Below are 22115 nucleotides of genomic sequence, written 5' to 3'. Positions count from 1 at the left end.
GTGTGTGTGGGTGGGAATCGCTGAGAGCATGTCTGATACAGATATCACACACACACACACACACACACGCTTGAGGAAGGGTCTCTGTGTGTGGGCGAGTTCAACAGCAGCATCTCACCGGAGAGAAGACCATCATCTTCATCATCTTCATCATCCACACAAGCTTCATTACCTCTCGTTACACACCTGTCGTTAATTCCTCACCTGCACGATCTGCTCCAGGAGGAGGTTATTACCGCTGACTACAACAACTGATACAAACTCCTCATATTACAATATTACTGCTGCTACATTAAACATGACGCCTTGGAAACAAACTAGAAAAAGGAACTAAAACTATAATAATAAAATATAAATATTGAATGGAAAACTAACATAAATTAGAAATACACTGTGTAACTTAAAGCACTAAATTAACCGGAAAATGTCAATAAATAAATAAACTGAACTAAAATTAAGACTAAAATAAAAATATAATTTAAACATAATGTTTAAAATAATAACAAAAATGACCCAGCAAAACTAATTAAAAGTAAATGAAAATGTACTGACACTGAAACAAATACTTAAAAGCTGATTTGAAATATTTCTTTAGGGATGCACTGGTTGACCAGACATAAATCAGAACCGGACGGTTTTTGCTTAAAATACGCGATCAGCAATCAGTTTTTTGGTCTTTTTTCGGCCGATTTTCCCAGAAGTGCGCCCGCGTGCACACACTTCATTGTAATCATTCGCTGTCATGTCGTTTGTGTGGAAGTATTTCTAACTCTGTGCGCGGGACACGGACAGCTGATCAGCGCTGGAACTGTTACACGTCTGAGGCACAGACAGGAAGTGAACAGATGTTGGTGTCCTGACACACAAATAAGAGTCTTTCCTGCGCACTGTGCAGTTACTGCTGTTCATTTCAGATGGTTACGGTTATTGTTATCAATAGCTAAAATGCAGTTTGGCCTATTAAAACCCAAATAAACATCCGGTTTGTGCACACTTTCCTCCTTTCTTGTTTGTTGCTTAAAGATAAAAAAAAAAAAAAATCGGAAATAGGTATCGGCCATGAAAAATCATGATCGTGCATCCCTTATATTAATTACAATTATAATAATAGTATATAAATACTGCACTAAAATAAAACTGTTTCCACGGAACACAAGTAAATCATCAGACACTATAAACGTATCAGAAAAATACTTTGCAAGCAACACTTTCCTTTATTTAAGCCAGTAAATACAACGCATTATTAATGTATTCCTCAATGTAGCATCTTTTGAAAGTGTTATGCATGCTAAACAATGTCATATGTAACCAGGAATCTGAATATACTTCTATTATATATCATAATGCATAATAACTGTAATACAATGCATTACAATGTTCGTTATAAATATAATACTTTAGACAAAGGTTTGAAGTGTTTCCATTTCTTTCAAGTGAATAATACTTTGAATGGTGTGCTTTATGAAGTCTTCTGATGGTGTTTTGTGTGAGAAACATTAATATTTCTGCATCTGTCAGTGCATTCAAGCTGTACAGAGTTTAAGAGAAATCTCCTCCACTGAAGCTCTCGCAGGAAAACTGAACGTTTAGGATCCAGTGTTTGTTTACGGGCCTCTAGCTTTTGATACTTGATTCAGTGAATAATATCATAATATCATAATCTCACTCAAAGCATCTTCAGAAGACGTTGGATATAGTGCGCGAGATGCATGGAGTGATGGCAGTAGATGAAGTAAGGAAAGCTGACGACTGATCTGGAGTCAGTAAAGATCATATCTGAATAATATATCAGTGATGTGTGTGTATCTCTGCTGGAGGAGAACACATTCATCTCTGAGAGCTGTGTTTGAGATCGGGCTTTACTGTACTCCTCACACACTGTCTGCTGCTTCACACACACACACACACACACACTCATCCATCATGAGCTGGCGTTAATTACCACTGTACGCACGACAACGCCTGCATCATACATCTCATATTTTTGAATTATAATATGTATTTTTGCACAAGAACAATTCAGTTTAATGCATTAGATACTCTAAATTAAATAAATACATTTCATTCTATACATTTTTGCATAATATTTTGTACTATAAGAATTCTATTTAACACATTACAACAGATGAAAAAATTCATCCAATTAAAATAATTTTGGGGTAATGATTCACATCTATATATTTTTAACTTGAGCCAAGACAAGTATATATTCATAAAAATACATTTTTGCATTACATATTACACTATAAGAATTTAATTTAATGCATTATATACTCTCCAATAAAATTAAATTACCTGTATTATATTTTTGCAATATACACACACACACACACACACTCAAGGGCCGCTTTATAAGGTGCACCTGTTCAGTTGCTTGCTAACACAAATATCTAATCAGCCAATCACACGGCAGCAGCTCAGAGCATCTAGGCGTTTAGATGAGGTGAAGACCTGCTGAAGTTCAGAGCGAGCGTCAGAATGAGGAAGAAAGAGGATTTAAGAGACTGTGAACGTGGAATGGTTGATCAGACGGACTGCTCTCAGTATTTCAGAAACTGCTGATCTACTGGGATTCTCACACACATCCATCTCTAGGGTTCACAGAGAATGATCTGAAAAAGAGGAAATATCCAGCTGGTGGCAGTTGTGTGGACGAAAATGCCTTGTTGATGTCACAGGTCAGAGGTCAGAGGAGAAAGGGCAGACTGGTTAGAGATGATACAAAGACAACAGTAACTCAAATAAACACTCATTAAAACCAAGATACACACGACACACCGAACCCTGACACAGATGATCCACAGCAGCAGAAGAGCGTCTCTGAACTAGGACCGTGCGATTAATCGAAATCGAAATAAAATCGTGATTTGAGTGTGCGATTTCTAAATCGCCTTATAGCATGATTTTCGGCAGCCCTGACCTCCTGCAGTATGTTATCTGAACCAATCAGGATGCAGCACACCTTGTGAGTTTGCATTACATTGTATTATAACTTATATTGTAACTTGCAGTAAATTGAATTCTTTGCATATTTTTGCACTACACAATATATTTCTGCATTAAAATGATTTGCATTATATTTTGCACTATTATACAACTTAATGCATGACATATTTTGCAGTAAATGTAGTTTCTTTGCAATAAATATTATACAACATTTGCAGACTATGAGATATATTTTTTTAAAGCGTGATATACTTTACATTACATTTAATTATTTGCATTAAATATTTATTTGCACTATAAGAATTAAATGTAATTACATAATTTGCAGTAAATGTAACTTTTTGCATCACAGAGACCTGGCATAAAAATAAATAAATAAATGTGATACGTGCCTCATCAGACTGACCTTATCCAATAATAAATAAATATTGTCTAATACTGATGCGCTCAGTGATATACTGCACACCCACACTAATGCACTGCTCAGATATCATTTATCATCCCAGCAGTGCACTACAGTCCACAGCAGCATTAAACCACAGCATCAAGAGAGTGTGTGTGTGTGTGTGTGTGTGTGCTACCGCAGCACTGCAATCAAATAAAAGTGGAAGAAATTCACTCAGTATCACCAACACTCGAACCTCACTGTACACAGCATTCCTCAACCCTCTGACGCTCTCAGCATCAATCCCACAATCCCCCAGGAGCCGGACGCTCACAGGGAACGCCTGGAAGACCGTGAAGTCAGTCCTCACCAGCACAAAACACATGACCAGAGTATTACAGACCATAACATCACCCAGACTGACCCTAGCAACCACAGCAGACACCTCTCACATTTCCCACATCTGAAGGTTTCATTCAATTTATGTCTGCAATTACAGCGCTCTCATTAATCATAAGAATGTTTAACACATTACACAATATTTAACCCACGGCAGAAAACGTCAAAAAATAAATAAAGTGTGCAGATTCTGTGTGGGCCGATGGAAAACTGTTTTCGGCAGAGATCCACCTGATACAGTAGCTCTGATGGGAATTAAAGACTCGCAAATACAGTATGCATAACAATTACCTTCTCAATACATACAGCACACTGCATATCATGTGTATTAAATAGCATGTGAAACAGTAAGCATACTTTAATGAAATAGCATGTTGAATAATATGTAGTATGCATACCATCTGTTTTTTCTGAAATACTGTGTGCTATTTTAATACAATAGTATGTAAAACAGCATGCAGTATACATATTAACTATATTTCTGACTACACATGATATGCTGCGCACCGATTTTATAAAATGAAATAGAATGCACAGCTACATTGTTGTCACATGATTTTGTTGCATTATGTTCGGTGCACAGCCTCCAGTTATGATCACAGATGCGCTTTCAAATTTAAATCCATTTTTTGTGAAAAAAAAGGTTAAACTTTTGTCAGTCTGATCCAATAACCAAATGAAAATCACACCATTATGATTTCAGTTAGTCACAGTAGAGATGTAAGGTCAAGGGCATCGTGGCATTCAGCAGTTCTTGCAGTGTGCACGATATGTAAACTACACATTTCAGCAAATCTAAGTGTATCACGTTACTCAAGGAGTCCGAGTGTGCAGAACCAGCACATGCACTACAGCCCGAGATCATGTGCGGGGCAGGAGTGTGTTCGGCGGGGCTGTAGGGGGCAGCACTGAGCGCACTGGATGGGACACAGAACAATTTACTGTGCAATGATAACACACTACTAAGTGTTATCTACTTTAACACTGCTGCTGCGGGTTGATCCACCGCAATCACGTGATATCCAGCTACTGGAATGCGAATTTTGACAGAGGAGCCCCGCCAAAAAACGTGCATTTGATCCTAGGGACGCGATTTTTAACTGGGGCGCGATCAGGCTAGTTTTGAGTAACGTTAGCGATTGGGTGGGATTTGTTGTGAGAACCTGGCAACCCCCGACACTACTGTACATGAGGACACTGCATACATCTGTCTCTATTCACTTCAAACGTCAATTTCGAACGAGTTAGCCTCAAAGTGTGGAGTGACGTGAACAACAGTTTAGTTTGCGAGTTCTGACTTACCGGAGGGAGAGACCGGAGGCGGTGGGCCTCAGCGCGTCTCTGTCCAGTGACTAGCGTCGAGATGTTCAGCGCGTGTCATTCTCTCTGGCCTCAGATCAGTTCTGTCAAACTGTCAGATCACTGTGTCCTCGCGCGAGCCAGTGATGCGGTCATGTGCGGTGCTCTTCATCACTGGCTGATCAGAAACTGCAGATTCTTCCCGCTTTAATTAATATCTCGGCGCACGGTCAGAGCGCTGCTGTGTGCCGCTCCGCGTCCTGCGGCGGCTGCTCCTCTGTCTTCAGTCCGGCTGTCGCTGCACTCTGCTCGGCCCGCGCTCGCTCGAGTCTCCGCCGCTCCGCTGCCGTTTCCAGGGTAACGCGCAGATTCCCGCCGGCGCTCATCGTTCGCTCCGCGGTGGGCTCGTCATGTCGCCGAAGTGCGAGCGATCACTCGCGACATTCATCCCGTTACTCCATCGGAAAACAAATGCGATATTCAATTCCGCGCGACGGTTAGATGCGAGCCAGGGATGCTCCTGCGTGGGCGGACCGCGAGCGCTTCATCCTCCTCATCTTCATCTCACACTGACTGCAGCCCTACAGCGCGCGTCTGACAGACTGACTGGAGATCTGCTACTACCTTCACACGCACTCCCGCGCGCGCGAACACACCTCTAATAACGGCCACGCAGTGTTTAAATGGAAACGTCTTTAAAAGATTTAAAACTTCAGCAAGTGACAGAATGTAACCGTCAGTCTGGGTGAGCGGTGGGCGTGGCGCGCTTCCTACAGACACGGCGGGTTCGATTCTAGCGCTGGAAGATATCTTTTTTTTTAATGATCAGTAAAATAAACTGTGTCATTAGATATTAGTGACTGATTAACAGCTTCAACGTGTGTACTGCTGTACATTACTTGATCATTAACAAAATAAATCTCTTCCAGCGCTGGAACCAAGGTCGTTCAGGAATAAAACAGTTATTTTACTCTTTAAAACAAAAGATTTTATGAGCTAACTTAACTGTCTAGTCCCATCCAGTGAATGCTTCGCGTTACATATGTCAGCAAATATTTTGAATCAGTAAAGAAAAGTGGAAAATTATCATTTGGGAATGATTTCATACAGGTGTTGTTGTTTTTGTTGTTGTTGTTGTTGTTTTTTTTAAAATTCAGAACAGAATCTATCAAAGTTGTGAACAACACACTCGCACCAGAGAGGAGCCGCACTCGGGTACCACACCCCCACTCAGAGCGCCGCGCTCGCGATGGTTCGGTCCGCTGCCGGGCTAGACAACACAGCATGGAACAATCCAAACCGCGCTCGGGGGGTTTGTGAGCTGGCTCGTGGTACAACGACTTACAGTTTCCATGACAACACAAGCCTTCAATCTGTGGATGGCCGTCCTCCATATTAAATAAGAACGAGTATAAAGCAAAAGGAAAAATAAAGAGAGAGAGAGAGAAAGATGGTCGGCCAAAGTGCTTTCGCCCCCCCAGCCATCGCTTAACACACAGCTACAGCAATCTGTAATTATTGTCATGGTTACCAGCAGAAAGGCGTGTGGTGTGTGTGTGTGTGTGTGTGTGTGTGTGTGTGTGTGTTTTAGCACCTCAAATACAATCACATATATCTGTGTTAAACAAACAGCATTCAAAATCGTATACAGTAACACTACGTGTGTAAATGTAGCATATGTATATGTAAATATGTGTTTAAGAATGAATATGAATATATGAAGATGTAAATACTTGACACCAGGAGCTCCTGCTGTGCACGAACACATTACGTGCACAGGTATATTACAGAAACGGACAACATCAACACACTGTCAGAACTAAACATGAACCCTTTTATAATGTATACAAATAACTTTAGAGATGTGTCAAGGTTTACTTTTAGATTATTAGAATATTAAATTAACAGAGACATTTGCTTACTACCTTCAATGAATAATCACTAAAAGACCCATCGTTCACATCAACGATATTTAAAAAAATAACTATAAAGATATATGCCTGTTGACACCAAGAAAGATAGGTATAACGATAAATATTAACGTAAAGGCATGTTGACCCCAAAAACGATAAATAAAATGATAAAACATTTATGTTAAAGGCCTGCAGACACCAAGAACGATAACTATAACAATAAACACTAACGCTGAAAGCATGCTGAGAACAAGAATAACTATGCAATAAATGTCAACGTTAAAGGCATATCGTCACCAAGAATGATAAATATAACGTAAATAGCAGATATTTCAACACACGTTCATGTAAAACCCCATGACAGTCAAAACTATCATTCGTTGATATTTTACGATAATCTAATAACAAGGTTTTAAACACAATAATGCAGTTACCATCGTGTTGCACTTTAACTTCAGACAGAACTACGGCACTTCTTTCGTGAAGTACATAATAGAACATAATACAATTAGCCTATAAAGTTTAGATGTTTGAAAACCGACAATCAAAATCAAAACCGCCCAATATGGCAACACTGGCTGGATGTCTTTGTCCATATTAGGGATTTCCACAGTGTGTGTGTGTGTGTGTGTGTACCTGACTCAGGGTGTGGTCTGCTGTCTGCAGGTACGCTGACGGTCCTGCGCAGCAGTTTGTGTCGGTGAGAGACGGGACGATGATCATTCATCAGCACTGGATGAACCTGAAAACACAAACACACACTCATCTGTCTGTAACACTAACAGTCAACACAACAATACATTTAGTGTTTGAGTATCACTGAATAACTAATACATCAGATTTTTAAAGCAAAAATCCATATCTAAATACAGTAAAGAAAATAAAAATGTGATTTTTCTAATATTATTTTATAAGACTAAACATAAAAAAATGCAGCAAGTAAAAAACAATATTTTTAATACTGAATTTTCATATAATAATAATCTAAAGAGATTTTTCAATGATGATAATAATAGAAACATCGCAGATGTATGTTTAGGTTCATGCATTCTCAAAATCGAACCTGTGACCTTGACATCAGTAGCGCTACAATCTAGTGTTTGCGTAAATAATGAAGTTATATTATTTGACTGCATTTAATGCAAAATAAAAATAACATTTTGCTTATTTACTTATTTTGCCAAATAACAATTCAGTTATAAGGTACAGATGCTGTATGTTAAAATGCATTTAATCTTTTCATAAATAATTGCAACTAAAGTTAAAATGCATTTTACTTTTTAATGCATATATATATATTTACACATGCACACACATATATATACATATATATATATATATATACAAAAGCAGAGAGTCAGAAAGTAGCTTCCCAAGACTGTTATTGATGAAGAAGGAGAGTCAGACTGTCATCGAAGGCAGCAGCTCCCTCTAGTGTTCACTAGTGTTAGTGTGTGTATGTGTGTGTATATATTTCTGTCTGTGCGTCTGTTTCTGTGTATGTGTGTGTGTGTGTGTGTGTGTGTGTTCTCTTCTTTTTGTATCATGGACACAACTCTGTATAATGACATGGGTATGACACAGGTATTACAAGGAGAGGGTGACTTATGAGGACATAACCCATGTCCCCATTTTTCAAAACACTTATAAATCATACAGAATGAGTTTTTTTGAGAAAGTAAAAATGCACAAAGTTTCCTGTGAGGGTTAGGGTTAGGTGTAGGGTTGGTGAAGGGTGACAGAATATACAGTTTGTACAGAATAAAAACCATTACACCTATGGGATGAACACACTTTACACAAAAACAAACATGTGTGTGTGTGTGTGTGTTTCTCTGTCTGTGTGTGTGTGTGTGAGTGTGATCACCTCCTCTTGATCCAGCAGGTAGAACTGGTCTCCATCTCTGACGCGGAGCTTGCGGCTCCAGCCGGGGGAGTCGTGTGTGTGGCCATTCAGAGGAGTGTGAGGCCGAGAGCATGGAGACACACACCTTCCATCTGAGCACACACACACACACACACACACACACACACACACCATCAGCATATAATACAATTCAACAAAACAAATTTCTGCCCTCAAACATTATAGTGAACTTTAAATATTATTTGATGCCAATACTTGAAATATTACTAAATTAGGAATGTACACTTTCAGCAGATTTTGGAACGGATGCACAGCAAAATGAACACTTCAGACGTTCACAGTTACTGAGCGAAGCTGAGAATCTTAAAACAGACAAACACTGTTAGAATCATCCACATGACAGAGAAGAGCCACACATCAATGACTGGCTTCGTTAAATGATTTCCACACAGTACTCGTCAGTTTTTGACATTTATATTCCAAAATGTTGACCATCAACCTCAGGAGGTTAATTCATGAGCCATTTTACTTTAAATTAATTATAAATGAAGTTTGTGTAACAGTATTTTATAGTATTAAAAATATGTAAAGTTATATAAATTAAATATTATAAAAAAAAGGAATTTAATGAGCAATAAAATATAAATTTAATATTTATAATAAACTGAAAAAATAAACTTCTACAAGCAATATAAATTAAATTACATTTATCAACTTAAATGTTATTTAAGACACACTAAAGAATTATAAGCAGCAAAATATAAATTAAATGTATCAATTACATAAAATGAACTAAATGAATAATTGTTACAATCAGTAAAAACATAAATAAAACTTATGAACTAGTGGTCGACCGATATATCGTCTGATATTTGGCATTTTTCAAATATCGGCATTGGCCGATAAGTTTTTCTGCTTGTCCGGTGAGCTACCACAATAAATAATTGCTGGATTCAAAACAGCAATTAATATGCGCTGTGACAGACACTGACAATACATTTTCCCGGAGCATTCGGTGACGCAATCGTTGTCAAGTTTCTGCATGGACCTAACTAGGGCACAGGTTCTCAAGCCCTGGGACAAAATAGGATGCTTTATGGGAAATGTATAACCTATAGGCCTAAAATAAATATAACAATTTGTTTTCATAAATGTAAATATAAATATGTGTAAACTATATCTGACTTAAATAATTAAGAAAACCGATTTAAAACAGAAGTGTGTCTGTGCTCCATAAGTTCGTGGAAAGAAAAGGATGACAATGCACATTCTGTTTGTTTGCTTTATTTTACAAGAGCACAATCTTTTGGGGGTTTTTTTTGGCAGGGTTTTGCACTGTTACTCTGTTTGTTTGTGTTTTGTTTCTTGTGTCTATGTCTTGTGTCAGCACATGGCCTTGTTAATTGTTTTCTCGGCCATGTGCTCCTTTAATCCCTCCTCCTTGTTTTCGTTCTACCACACCCTCTTGTTAGTCTAATTGTGCTCACCTGTTCCTCATGTGTTCTCCTCTCTATTTATAGTGCCCCTTACTTGTGTTTGCTGGTTCTTGGTAATTCTCAGCCCTTCTGTCACCCTCCTTGTCCTTGTCCTTGTCCTTGTCCTTGTCCTTGTCCTTGTCCTTGTCCTTGTCCGTGTCCGTGTCCGTGTCCGTGTCCGTGTCCGGTGCTGTTTCCTTGTTTTGTCTTGCTCCTTGTTTTAGTAATCTGTCTGTTCTTGCTTTTTTGCTTTTACTTTTAATGTTTATTAGTTCTTCTTATCCTGATTTTTGGACTTGCATTTTGTTTGATATTCTTTTATTTAGTGAGTTGGTTTAATTGTTTCTTTTCTTTATTTGTCTCTTCAAGACTGTTTTGACACAACTGACTGGAATAGGTTTAGGCAGGCTGCCACATGCAATAACACCACTGACCTCCAAGAGTACTCTGAGACTGTCACTGCCTACATCAACAAGTGTACTGATGATTTAACAATCACAAAGACCATCACTGCCTGGGCCAACCAGAAGCCGTGGGTAAAAGGGGAGGTGTAAAGACTACAGAAAACAAGGAACGCTGCCTTCAGAGCTGGAGATGAGGTGGGCCTGAGAACAGCCAGGGCCAACCTGTCCCGCGGCATCAGAGAGGCTAAGAGACATCACTCCAGGAGGATAGCTCACCAATTCAGCGACAGCAGAGACACTAGGAGCCTGTGGCAGAGGATACAGACCATTACAGACTACAAGCCTCCACCACGGACCTGTGACAGCAACATCTCTCTGCTAAATGAGCTGAACACCTTCGCTCGCTGAGAGAAACAAAACCACTCCACTGCACAGAAGACTCCACCTCCTCCCGGTGACAAGGTGATGACGCTGACCCCAGACAGCATGAGGAGATCCTTCAGCAGGATCAATGCATGCAAGGCTCTAGGTCCTGACAACATCCCTGGACATGGACTGAGAGACTGTGCAGCAGAACTCACTGATGTCTTCAGACATTTTCAACATCTCATTAAGTCCGGCTGTTGTCCCCACATGCTTCAAAACTACCACCATCATTCCAGTCCTGAAGAAGCCATCTCCATCCTGCCTTCAGAGGTTGTTCCCACTAGTTGAGTCATGGCCTTAGAGGGTGTTTCTACCTGTCAAGTTATGGCAATATAAAATGTTCCTGTCTGTCCTGTGAAGTAGAGATCGACCGATATGTGTTTTTCTATAGCTGATGCCTATGTTTAAAGGTCAGGGTCAGCCAGTGGTCGATATGTGCTGCCGATGTTTAGGGCCGATATCTTGAAGTTTTCCCCTTCATTTGCATGCTAAAATGTCACACTAATAATAAGTGGATGCACAACATTTCTAAACTTATCATCATTTATTGAGCACTGACTTGAACCATCTCTCGAATCTTAATTTTGTGCACTGCATGGCATTAAAATAAAACATGTCTCCAAAGTTAACCAAACAAATCAATAAACTGACCAAGTCAACAATTTACTAAAAATGTTTAGAGCATTTATCAAGCAGAATTTTTGGAATTTAAATGTAAAATTAAATATACATTCAAATAAAATTAATGTTATAAATTACGAGTAACAGAGCCCGTGAGAGCTGCCAACTTCACCCCATTTACAGAGTCAAATTCTCTGACTACCTTTATCTCCCAGGACTGTTGTTGAATCTTCCAAAAGTTTGGCTTGGGGTCCTTCTCATGCGGAAGCAGCACTTTCCACCGCACCAATAACACGGGGCTGCCCGCCGACATGCCTGACTTTAAATCAGCGCTACTAAACACAGATATCGGCAAATGCCGATATATTAAAAATTGACAAATATCGGCCTGATATATCGGTCGACCTCTACTGTGAAGTCTCTTTGCCAGTTGGGTCAGTGCAATGGAGATGTGTTTCTGTTTTTCTTGTCAAACCCTCAGAGGTGGTTCCTCCTAGTTAAGTTGCACCCACTGAGATCATAACAGACCAGCTATCAGCTGTCTGCTGTTTCTGACGAGTCCCTCGGAGGATGTTTATTAGATCTTCTTATCTTCTTAACATATAAAAGGTTACACTAGTCAGTTTAAATAGACCGTAGTATACTCTGCTGTTATGCCAAGGACGTTTTTGCTCATGTAAAGAGTATGATCTTTTCTGTCTATGTAAATGCGTGTAAAGTACAAGCCTAGATTCCATTATAAATAATAGTGTATCATTCAAATGCATTGTGAATATTAACTTCTACAGAATAGAATTGAATAATTGTTAAAATCAATAAAAATATAAATTAAATGTATTAACTAAACAAAACCGTTATATTGATTGGCCAAAGCCGATATATCGGCCGATATTTGCCATTTTTTAAATATCGGCATCGGCCAATACGTTTTTCTGCTTGGCCGATGTGTTAGAGGCGGGACTTTTATTCTGACGGCGCTGAGAGCAGCAGTGCTCACTCTCTCTCTCATTTGTCGTTAACAGTTCTATCAGATAGAACGATTAAACAAAGGAATTAATGTAATTAATTAATGAAACTATTATAACGATTGCTTTTATATTAGGCCTATTAGTAATAGAAATGCAAAAATTATAATACTTTCTCGTTTGCCGTCAGCATTAAGCAAATAATTTAAACAAATCTTTGAATGACTTTAATTTCACAAACCTTGCAAACTTAGTTTAATCCAGATGTGGGATCTTGTGAAGTGTATATCATGATCACGTGTTCTCTCTGTGACGGTTGCTCTGTGTGAATTGAATGCTTTAAACTTAAAACTCATGATTTCAGATTATGCTGCGCTTTTGCCCACTGTCATATTCATGTCATTTTTACTGTGTGCTGTATGTTTAGTTTATTTGAAAAACATGATTATTAAATTCTCGGAGCACGGAGGGAGAATTGCTTTTTTTTTTTTTTTTTTTTTTTATCATATCGGCTTTATATCGGCATCGGTTGTCCAAAAATACAATTTAAATATTTCAAATATATAATATATTAAGCAAATATATAAATTAAATTAAATGTATCAATTAGAATGTGAAATTGACTTCAGAACTGGAAACGATTGCAGATCGTCTCTAAATGAAGCAGCAGTAAGTAAATTGAGCAGATGACGTGTGATTGGCCGGAGCGAGAGGTCAAGACCTGATTCATGACTCAAATACTTCAGAAGCACTGAGTGAACTATTTCTGGAAAACAGATCATGTCCTGCGAGAAACACAAACACAGGACCAATGTACAACTCATCCTGACACCGAGAGAGAGCGAGAGAGAGAGGCTCACACCTACAGAGAGAGAGAGAAAGAGAGATGGAGAGAAAGAGAGAGAGAGACCGAGAGAGGGAGAGAGAGATGGGTTAGAGCCCGAGAGATGTCACTTCCGTGACGCCCACTCTCTCACACACGCTCGCTCGCCCGCACACCCTCGGCCCGTTACCATGGCGACCGGGCTAAAAAATGTCTTAAAGCGACCGATATAGCGTGCGCATGTGAGAGAGAGGGAGAGAGGGATTATGCAGAGAGGTGGGAGTCAGATGGAAGTGTTTGAGCGCACTGATGCTGGGATGAGAGAAGAGCACAACTATTCTGGAAGAGGAGCCAACTCCACGTTACTATGGTGACCAACGGGATGTGATCCCTCCCTCTCTCTCTGTCTCTCTCGCTCTCTCTTTTGCACTCTCTCTCTCTGTAGGTGTGAGTATCTCTCTCTCTCTCTCTCTCTGTAGGTGTGAGTCTCTCGCTCGTTCTCTCTCTCTCTCTCTCGTTCTCTCTCTCTCTCTCTCTGTAGATGTGAGTCTCTCTCTCTCTCGCTCTCGCTCTCGCTCTCTCTCTCTCTCTGTAGATGTGAGTCTCTCTCTCTCTCGCTCACTCGCTCTGGCAGCTGGACGCATCACTCACACAGATCCACACACTCACAGATCACTGATCACAGAGATGACAGAGAACATGAGCATCCTTTTTATGGCCTGGATACTGATTTACATTGACATTACATTATATTAAAATATTAAATAATATTTAAATCACATTTTATAATATTATTTCACCTTTTAATGGACTGGATCCTGATTAGGATTGACATGATATTTTATTAAAAGACAAATTTTGTTTTATTATATTTTATAATATTTAGGTTGACATAGCATGTTGTTAAACTACTTATTATATTATTACTTGGGTATTTTAATTGTATGGATCCTGATTTCAATTCATCTGATCGTGGGTGTATCTCTCTATTCGTTTTATTGGCTCTTAGTGCTGCGTTTGACACAATTGACCACAACATTCTTTTGCATAGACTTGAACACTTTGTTGGCATCAGTGGAAGTGCATTAGCATGGTTTAAATCGTACTTATATGACCGCCATCAGTTCGTAGCAGTGAATGAAGATGTATCATATCGATCACAAGTGCAGTATGGAGTACCTCAAGGCTCAGTTCTAGGGCCGCTACTCTTCACGCTTTATATGTTACCCTTGGGAGATATCATCAGGAAACATGGTGTTAGCTTTCACTGTTATGCTGATGATACTCAGCTCTATATTTCCTCGCAGCCCGGTGAAACACACCGATTTGAAAAACTAATGGAATGCATAGTCGATATAAAAAACTGGATGACGAGTAATTTCTTACTGCTAAATTCAGAAAAAAACAGAGGTGATAATTATAGGATCTAAAAACTCTACTTGTAATAACCTAGAACACTGTCTAAGACTTGATGGCTGCTCTGTCAATTCTTCGTCATCAGTTAGGAACCTAGGTGTGCTACTTGATCGCAATCTTTCCTTAGAAAGCCACGTTTCTAGCATTTGTAAAACTGCATTTTTCCATCTCAAAAATATATCTAAATTACGGCCTATGCTCTCAATGTCAAATGCAGAAATGTTAATCCATGCGTTTATGACTTCAAGGTTAGACTATTGTAATGCTTTATTGGGTGGTTGTTCTGCACGCTTAGTAAACAAACTACAGCTAGTCCAAAATGCAGCAGCAAGAGTTCTTACAGGAACCAGGAAGTATGACCATATTAGCCCGGTCCTGTCATCGCTGCACTGGCTCCCTATCAAACATCGTATAGATTTTAAAATATTGCTTATTACTTATAAAGCCCTGAATGGTTTAGCACCTCAGTATTTGAATGAGCTCCTTTTACATTATAATCCTCTACGTCCGCTACGTTCTCAAAACTCAGGCAATTTGATAATACCTAGAATATCAAAATCAACTGCGGGCGGCAGATCCTTTTCCTATTTGGCGCCTAAACTCTGGAATAACCTACCTAACATTGTTCGGGAGGCAGACACACTCTTGCAGTTTAAATCTAGATTAAAGACCCATCTCTTTAACCTGGCATACACATAACATACTAATATGCTTTTAATATCCAAATCCGTTAAAGGATTTTTAGGCTGCATTAATTAGGTAAACTGGAACCGGAACACTTCACATAACACCGTACTTTCTACATCATTAGAAGAATGGCATCTACGCTAATATTTATCTGTTTCTCTCTTGTTCCGAGGTCACCGTGGCCACCAGATCCAGTCTGTGTCCAGATCAGAGGGTCACTGCAGTCACCCGGATCCAGTACGTATCCAGACCAGATGGTGGATCAGCACCTAGAAAGGACCTCTACTGCCCTGAAAGACAGCGGAGACCAGGACAACTAGAGCCCCAGATACAGATCCCCTGTAAAGACCTTGTCTCAGAGGAGCACCAGGACAAGACCACAGGAAACAGATGATTCTTCTGCACAATCTGACTTTGCTGCAGTCTGGAATTGAACTACTGGTTTCGTCTGGTCAGAGGAGAACTGACCCCAACTGAGCCTGGTTTCTCCCAAGGTTTTTTTCTCCATTCTGTCACCGATGGAGTTTCGGTTCCTTGCCGCTGTCGCCTCTGGCTTGCTTAGTCGGGGTCACTTCATCTACAGCGATATCATTGACTTGATTGCAAATAAATGCACAGACACTATTTAACTGAACAGAGATGACATCACTGAATTCAATGATGAACTGCCTTTAACTATTATTCTGCATTATTGACACACTGTTTTCCAAATGAATGTTGTTCAGTTGCTTTGAAGCAATGTATTTTGTTTAAAGCGCTATATAAATAAAGGTGACTTGACAATTTTTTATAATTTTTTTTTATATTTAACTAATATTAATGCTGACATAATATTTTATTAAAATACTTATATAATATTTAAATTATATTTTATAATATTAAGTTTTTTAATAACCTGAATCCTGATTTAAATAATTATTAATATAATTATTAAATAATACAAAGTCTTTTAATAAAATAACAAGACAACCTAAATTTGGCAAAAAATAACATTTGCCCCTGGATCCTGACCAGAATCATAAACAAGAACATTCGACCTTGACCAGTCATTTACATTCATGCATTTGGCAGATGCTTTTATCCAAAGCGACTCACAGTGCATTCAGTCTATGCAATGTTTTTTTGTTTTTGTTAACCATATGTGTTCCCTGGGAATCGAACCCACAACCTTTTTGCGCTGCTAACACAATGCTCTCCCCCTGAGCCACAGGAACAGTATCAATCAGAATTAAGTATTCAAACAAGCGGAGTCTGTTCACCAATCAGAAGAGACCTCACTGAAGCGGAGGCTCATTGAGCACACTGGACTAAAGGTCAAAGGTCAAGTGAGCAGCTAGAAAGACAGATTTGCATTTATTAGCATGACGTCTCTTCAGAAGATAATGAACGCTTTAATGTCAAACTAAACATTTACAGCCGCATGACGGTATCTAAATTATATTACACATATACACAGTCAAACCAGAATTTCTACATGTCTCACATTATCAGTTTATGCGCTGTAGTTTAGAAAATGATAATAAGTATAATGTCAGGTAAGACCTGCTCAGCTCACAGCGTCTGAATCAAATCAGATCTCACTGGAAGTGCACTGAATGAAGAATTATTGGGTATATCACAGTTTACTTTATTCTGCTCTCCTCACTTACAGAAATGAACTACAGTGACCTGAACCCACTAATAAACCATATTAACAATTAAATCTGCCATCTTAATCCTTTATGGTTTGACTTAATATAAATGTTAAATGTATCATTTGTATAAATTTACACCTGTACAACTACATCTAAAATATATTATTTTATTTTTAAAATAAAAAAAAATATTTTTTTTTTTTTCAACTGCACTATATGTAAAATTCACTATTTATATTTTTACAACTTTAAAATTATATTGAAGCTTGGTATTTTATATTATTTTTTATATATACACAAAAATAATATATATATATATATATATATATATATATATATATATATATATATATATATATATATATATATATATATATTTCACTTTTTTTTGCAGTACACTGAAATAGACTGGAATCTAAAGATAATATAAAATAAAATCATTTTAATAAAATTTTTTAATTAAATTAAAATTAAATTTAAATAAAAATAAATAAAATAAAAATAAATAAAAATAAAATAAACAATCCTGATCTGATTTCCACCGCACACTTCTGTCAAACGTCGGTGTTCCTGTGATGCTGTAACTTCGACTGTCGTCAGTGTAGCTCGACATCTAAAACAACCTGATCCTGATTCCTGACTGCCTTTATTTCTGTAAATCAGGACGTAAACGCTCAGCTCTTCACTGGTTCTCTCAGCAGCATGAATAATAATGTTGAAATCACACAAACAGCGCTGTGATCAACCACACAGAGTCTAGAGACGATCCAGAGAGCGACACGATTCATCACACGAGTGTGTGACGGTTACAACACACACAACTCTAGAGTTAAACACTGGTGAACTGGAACATGAGCAGTGATGAACACACTTCAGTTAGTCTCCAGCACAATTCTGATCCACAGAGCTGCTAATAAACCTAGCAGTGAGTTTACAAATATAGATTTCAGTCTTTTGACTCCACAATTTCACTCATGACTTGGTATTTCCTTACGATTGTTTGAGAAATGTAGGACTTTCTGAGGGAAAATTATTTCTACATAATTTTTTAAGTGTAAAAAAAATTACAATTCATGTGAATTTACAAATGCAAAATAATATCTTAATTATATTTATTTATTTATTGTGTGTGTGTGTGTGTGTGTGTGTATTTGAAAAAAGATAATTTATTAGACATATTAAAATATATAGGCCTATATATTTAAAATATCTAAATAATTTAGTGAACATTTACAATTATATAAATTTACAATCGTAAAAATGTGTCTACAGCATTTTATTATAAAATAATGTAAGATAGTTACAATTTATTTAAAATTTACAACTACATGAGAATTCTTACAGAATTTGAATTATTAATGTAATTTATATTACATTTAACTATATTTCTATATTTGTACTTTTAAAACATCTTTTAAATAACTTACCATTTACAGTAAAAATTGCATTTTTAAATGTGTAAGAAATAATTTATTAAAAATGTATTACATTTCAAATACAGCATTTATCACCAACTGTGTAACATTTACAACTTTTATAAATTTACAGCCATGAAATTACTTCTTAATTATATTTACATTTTTACGTATTTAAATAGAATAACATCTATCTCTCATGTAATGTATATCATCAGCTGCGTATAATTATATAATAGTTTCTACACCATTTTTGTAATTTACAAATGTAAAATTTAATTATAAATTACATTCATACACTATTTAATTGCGTATATGTATATACATTTTAATAAAATATTTAATTCCTTAAAACATGAAATTTCAAATGCAGCTGTGTGAGAAATCTACAACTTCTATGAATTGAATGCAGTGTTCGTTAACACTATTGTGTTTTCACTTGATTCTACGAAACCGGATCAAAGTGTTCATCATCTGGATTCGGAGCAGAACTCGATTCATCTGAAGCCGCGCGTCCTGCGTGCGTCCCGCGTGCGTCAGCGCGACATTTGAAGCTCGTCCAGCTCAATGTTAATGAGCACTGGAGTGTCACACACACACACACACACACGCATACATATGCTCACATCACGATACTAGAATCAATAGAATCGCGCGTCCATCATCAGTGCGCTATAAATGTGTCATCGACGCTCGCTCGCGCAGCCTCCGGCGTGACAGCTGTCAATCATGCTCGCTCTCACCTTGTGAAGACACATAGGACATGATCCTCCGGCTCTGACCGCGATCAGCTCGCTCTGTGCGGACCCATCACCGCTCCTCAGCGCGTCAACATCCGACAATAACGGAGCAGTGACGCGACGCTCTCACGCGCGAGCCGCGGAGTCGAGGCGGACGCGCGCACGCGGGGTGCTATGACCGAAAAGCGCACGCAGGCGTGGACGCGCACCGGCGCGCGCGCTCACGATAACCAAGTTAAGTTCGTTTGTCACTAAACAAATTCCGCCATACTTTCCCAAAGATGCTTGTTCAGCATTACAAGTGTTTGAATATGCAAATGATGCCTAGCTAATTAAATATGCAATTACATTGTTATGCAATCGTTTAATATACAACATTATAGTTCGTAATTATTTTATATAGGATAAATATTTATATACATTGTGATTTGTATTCAAATGTAGGCTACTCAATTCCTAAAAAAAAATAAAAAATAAATAAATAAATAAAAATAATGGAAGTTTGTATGATTATAAATGATCCAAATTTTAATATTTTAAATATTATGGGTAGAAACTGATTTGTGTTTGAAAGAAATATATATACAAATGCTGGTCATATAATTAGAATATCATCAAAAAGTTTATTTATTTCACTAATTCCATTAAAAAATTGAAACTTGTATATTATATTCATTCATTACACACAGACTGATATAGACGGTTTCAACAGCATCAACATAAACAAACGTTAATGCGCGTGAGCGCTTTTGTGGACCTAACTTAACTTCCGGTTGACTCCAAATAGAATCAATAACAACAGTCAAGTCCCTCTAGAGTAGATATTTTTTGATAACAAACAAAATATGTTTGCTGCGTGGATCAGGCGGACTTTATGAAAATGCAAATTCATTATTTGCCAACAGGAGATGTTTTAAAGCATAGACATAGCGAGAAATAGAGGTTTCCCCAGTAACAGCTGTAAACAAAGCAGAGCTACGCTCACACGCTGCTTTATCACGCATATAACATGCACGTCTTCCTTCAGAAATACAGCGATATAAAAACACCCGTGCCTCGTTTTGATATTTAAACATAAATGTAAGAAATTAGGGGCCAAGCACCGAAGGTGTGAAGGCACCTATTGTGTTTGTTGGCGTTATTATTCTTCTTCTTCCACCCCAAGTCTATGGTAGCCCATAGAACCGATTGCGGGAAAGTTGTATAATTTGGCACACTAATAGAGGACTGTCTGAACATTAACCGTAGCAAATTTGAAGTCTCTAACTCAAACTCTCTAGCGCCACCAATTGTCTAAACTTTCAAAAACTTGATGCTAATAACTCTTGAACCGTAAGCCACAAAATGAAAATTCTTTTTTCCTGTGATTCCTTGGCTCATGCCGAGTCGAATGGACACCGAAATTCAAAAATCGCAAGGTTTAGTTTTTTCGCTATCGTCAATTGTTCGTAAAACCTACTTTTTCGAACTCGTCCTAGGCCGTTGCACCGATTGTCACGAAAATTGAATCAGATAATCTTCAGACCATGCTGGCAAAAAGTTATGGAATTCAAGTTGATTTCTCAAACCGTTTCCGAATAGCTCATGAACGAATTCTTCGAAAAGCACGCAAATGTGAACGTGAGGCTATATCTCCGCAACGGTTTGGCCTATTGAGACCAATCTTGGTGGGTCTTATAACAACCATTCCCTGGGACTACCTGCAGTGTTTCGGCGCTGTGCCCCCTAGTGGTCAGGAGATATGAAAAATGCATGTTTTTGCTCATAACTTCTGAACGGTTTTGCCAAAAATCACAAAAGTGGTGTCTTTAGATTCAGTGCATCATTCCGAGTCGAATGATACCGAATTTTCCCAATTCGGCCATTTTGGGCGTCGGCCATTTTGAATTTAGTTGTAAATTGCTGTATCTTAAGAATGAAGTTCCGTATCGTTTCGCAAATAATTACAAAAATGTCCGGCTCCATGCCCTGAATGTACACAAAAAAATTGGGGGCAGCGCCACCTTGTGGTCAATAGTTATAACGATTTTTCGAAAAATGCTAATAACTTTTGCATACATTAGCCTATTGTAACAAAACTGATGTTGATAGATTCCTTGGGTCATGCCGAGAACACCGATACCCCATTTGTCAATTTTGGCAAAATTTCCTGTCCGCCATTTTGATTCATGTTGAAAACCTACTTTTTCGAACTCCTCCTAGACCGTTGCTCAGATTTTCACCAAATTTGATTTGGATCATCTTCAGACCATGCTGGCAAAAAGTTATGGAATTTGTGTCGATACACGTAACCGTTTTCAATTAGCGTACCAACGAATTTGCTGGAAAGATGCCAAACTGCATCTGAGGCTGTATCTCTGCAAAGGTTGGAGATATTTACACAAAACTTAATATGTGACATTGTCACATCACATTGACCACGCCACATCATTTTGGTCACAGCGCCACCTATTGGTCAAGAGTAATAAACCAATCAATAACCGCTAATTATTACATTTCCAATAATGCTAATAACTTTTGATTGCATTAGCCTATTATCATGAAACATGTCTCAAAATGTTCCTTGGGACATGCCGACAACATGCATACCAATTATGTCATATTAAGCAAAACTTCCTGTCCGCCATTTTGATTCATGTTGAAAACCTTTTTTTTTAAACTCATCCTCAACCGTTTGTCTGATTTTCACCAAAATTGAAT

General features: G+C 38.1%; 1 protein-coding gene across 4 annotated transcripts in view; it reads right to left on the bottom strand.

The window, feature by feature from the left end:
- Positions 1 to 19584, bottom strand: part of syngap1a (synaptic Ras GTPase activating protein 1a) — a 40835-nt gene extending 21251 nt beyond the window's left edge. For 3 of the 4 annotated variants that reach the window (XM_026232369.1, XM_026232368.1, XM_026232370.1), the window contains exons 1-3: positions 19419 to 19584; positions 8810 to 8940; positions 7579 to 7684 (exon numbers count right to left, since the gene is read on the bottom strand). In XM_026232369.1, coding sequence (XP_026088154.1) covers positions 7579 to 7684; positions 8810 to 8940; positions 19419 to 19440 — 259 coding nt within the window. In that variant the 5' untranslated portion in view covers positions 19441 to 19584. Of the gene's footprint in view, positions 1 to 5032; positions 5753 to 7578; positions 7685 to 8809; positions 8941 to 19418 lie in introns of those variants that run through there. The other variant, XM_026232371.1, reaches the window with a different exon arrangement.
- Between the last annotated feature and the right edge of the window lie 2531 nt (positions 19585 to 22115).

This window comes from Carassius auratus, chromosome 44 (assembly GCF_003368295.1).
Source record: "Carassius auratus strain Wakin chromosome 44, ASM336829v1, whole genome shotgun sequence".
Lineage (NCBI taxonomy): Eukaryota > Metazoa > Chordata > Actinopteri > Cypriniformes > Cyprinidae > Carassius > Carassius auratus.
The sequence above is the reverse complement of the archived record's forward strand: the minus strand, read 5'-3'. Positions and strand labels throughout refer to the sequence as shown.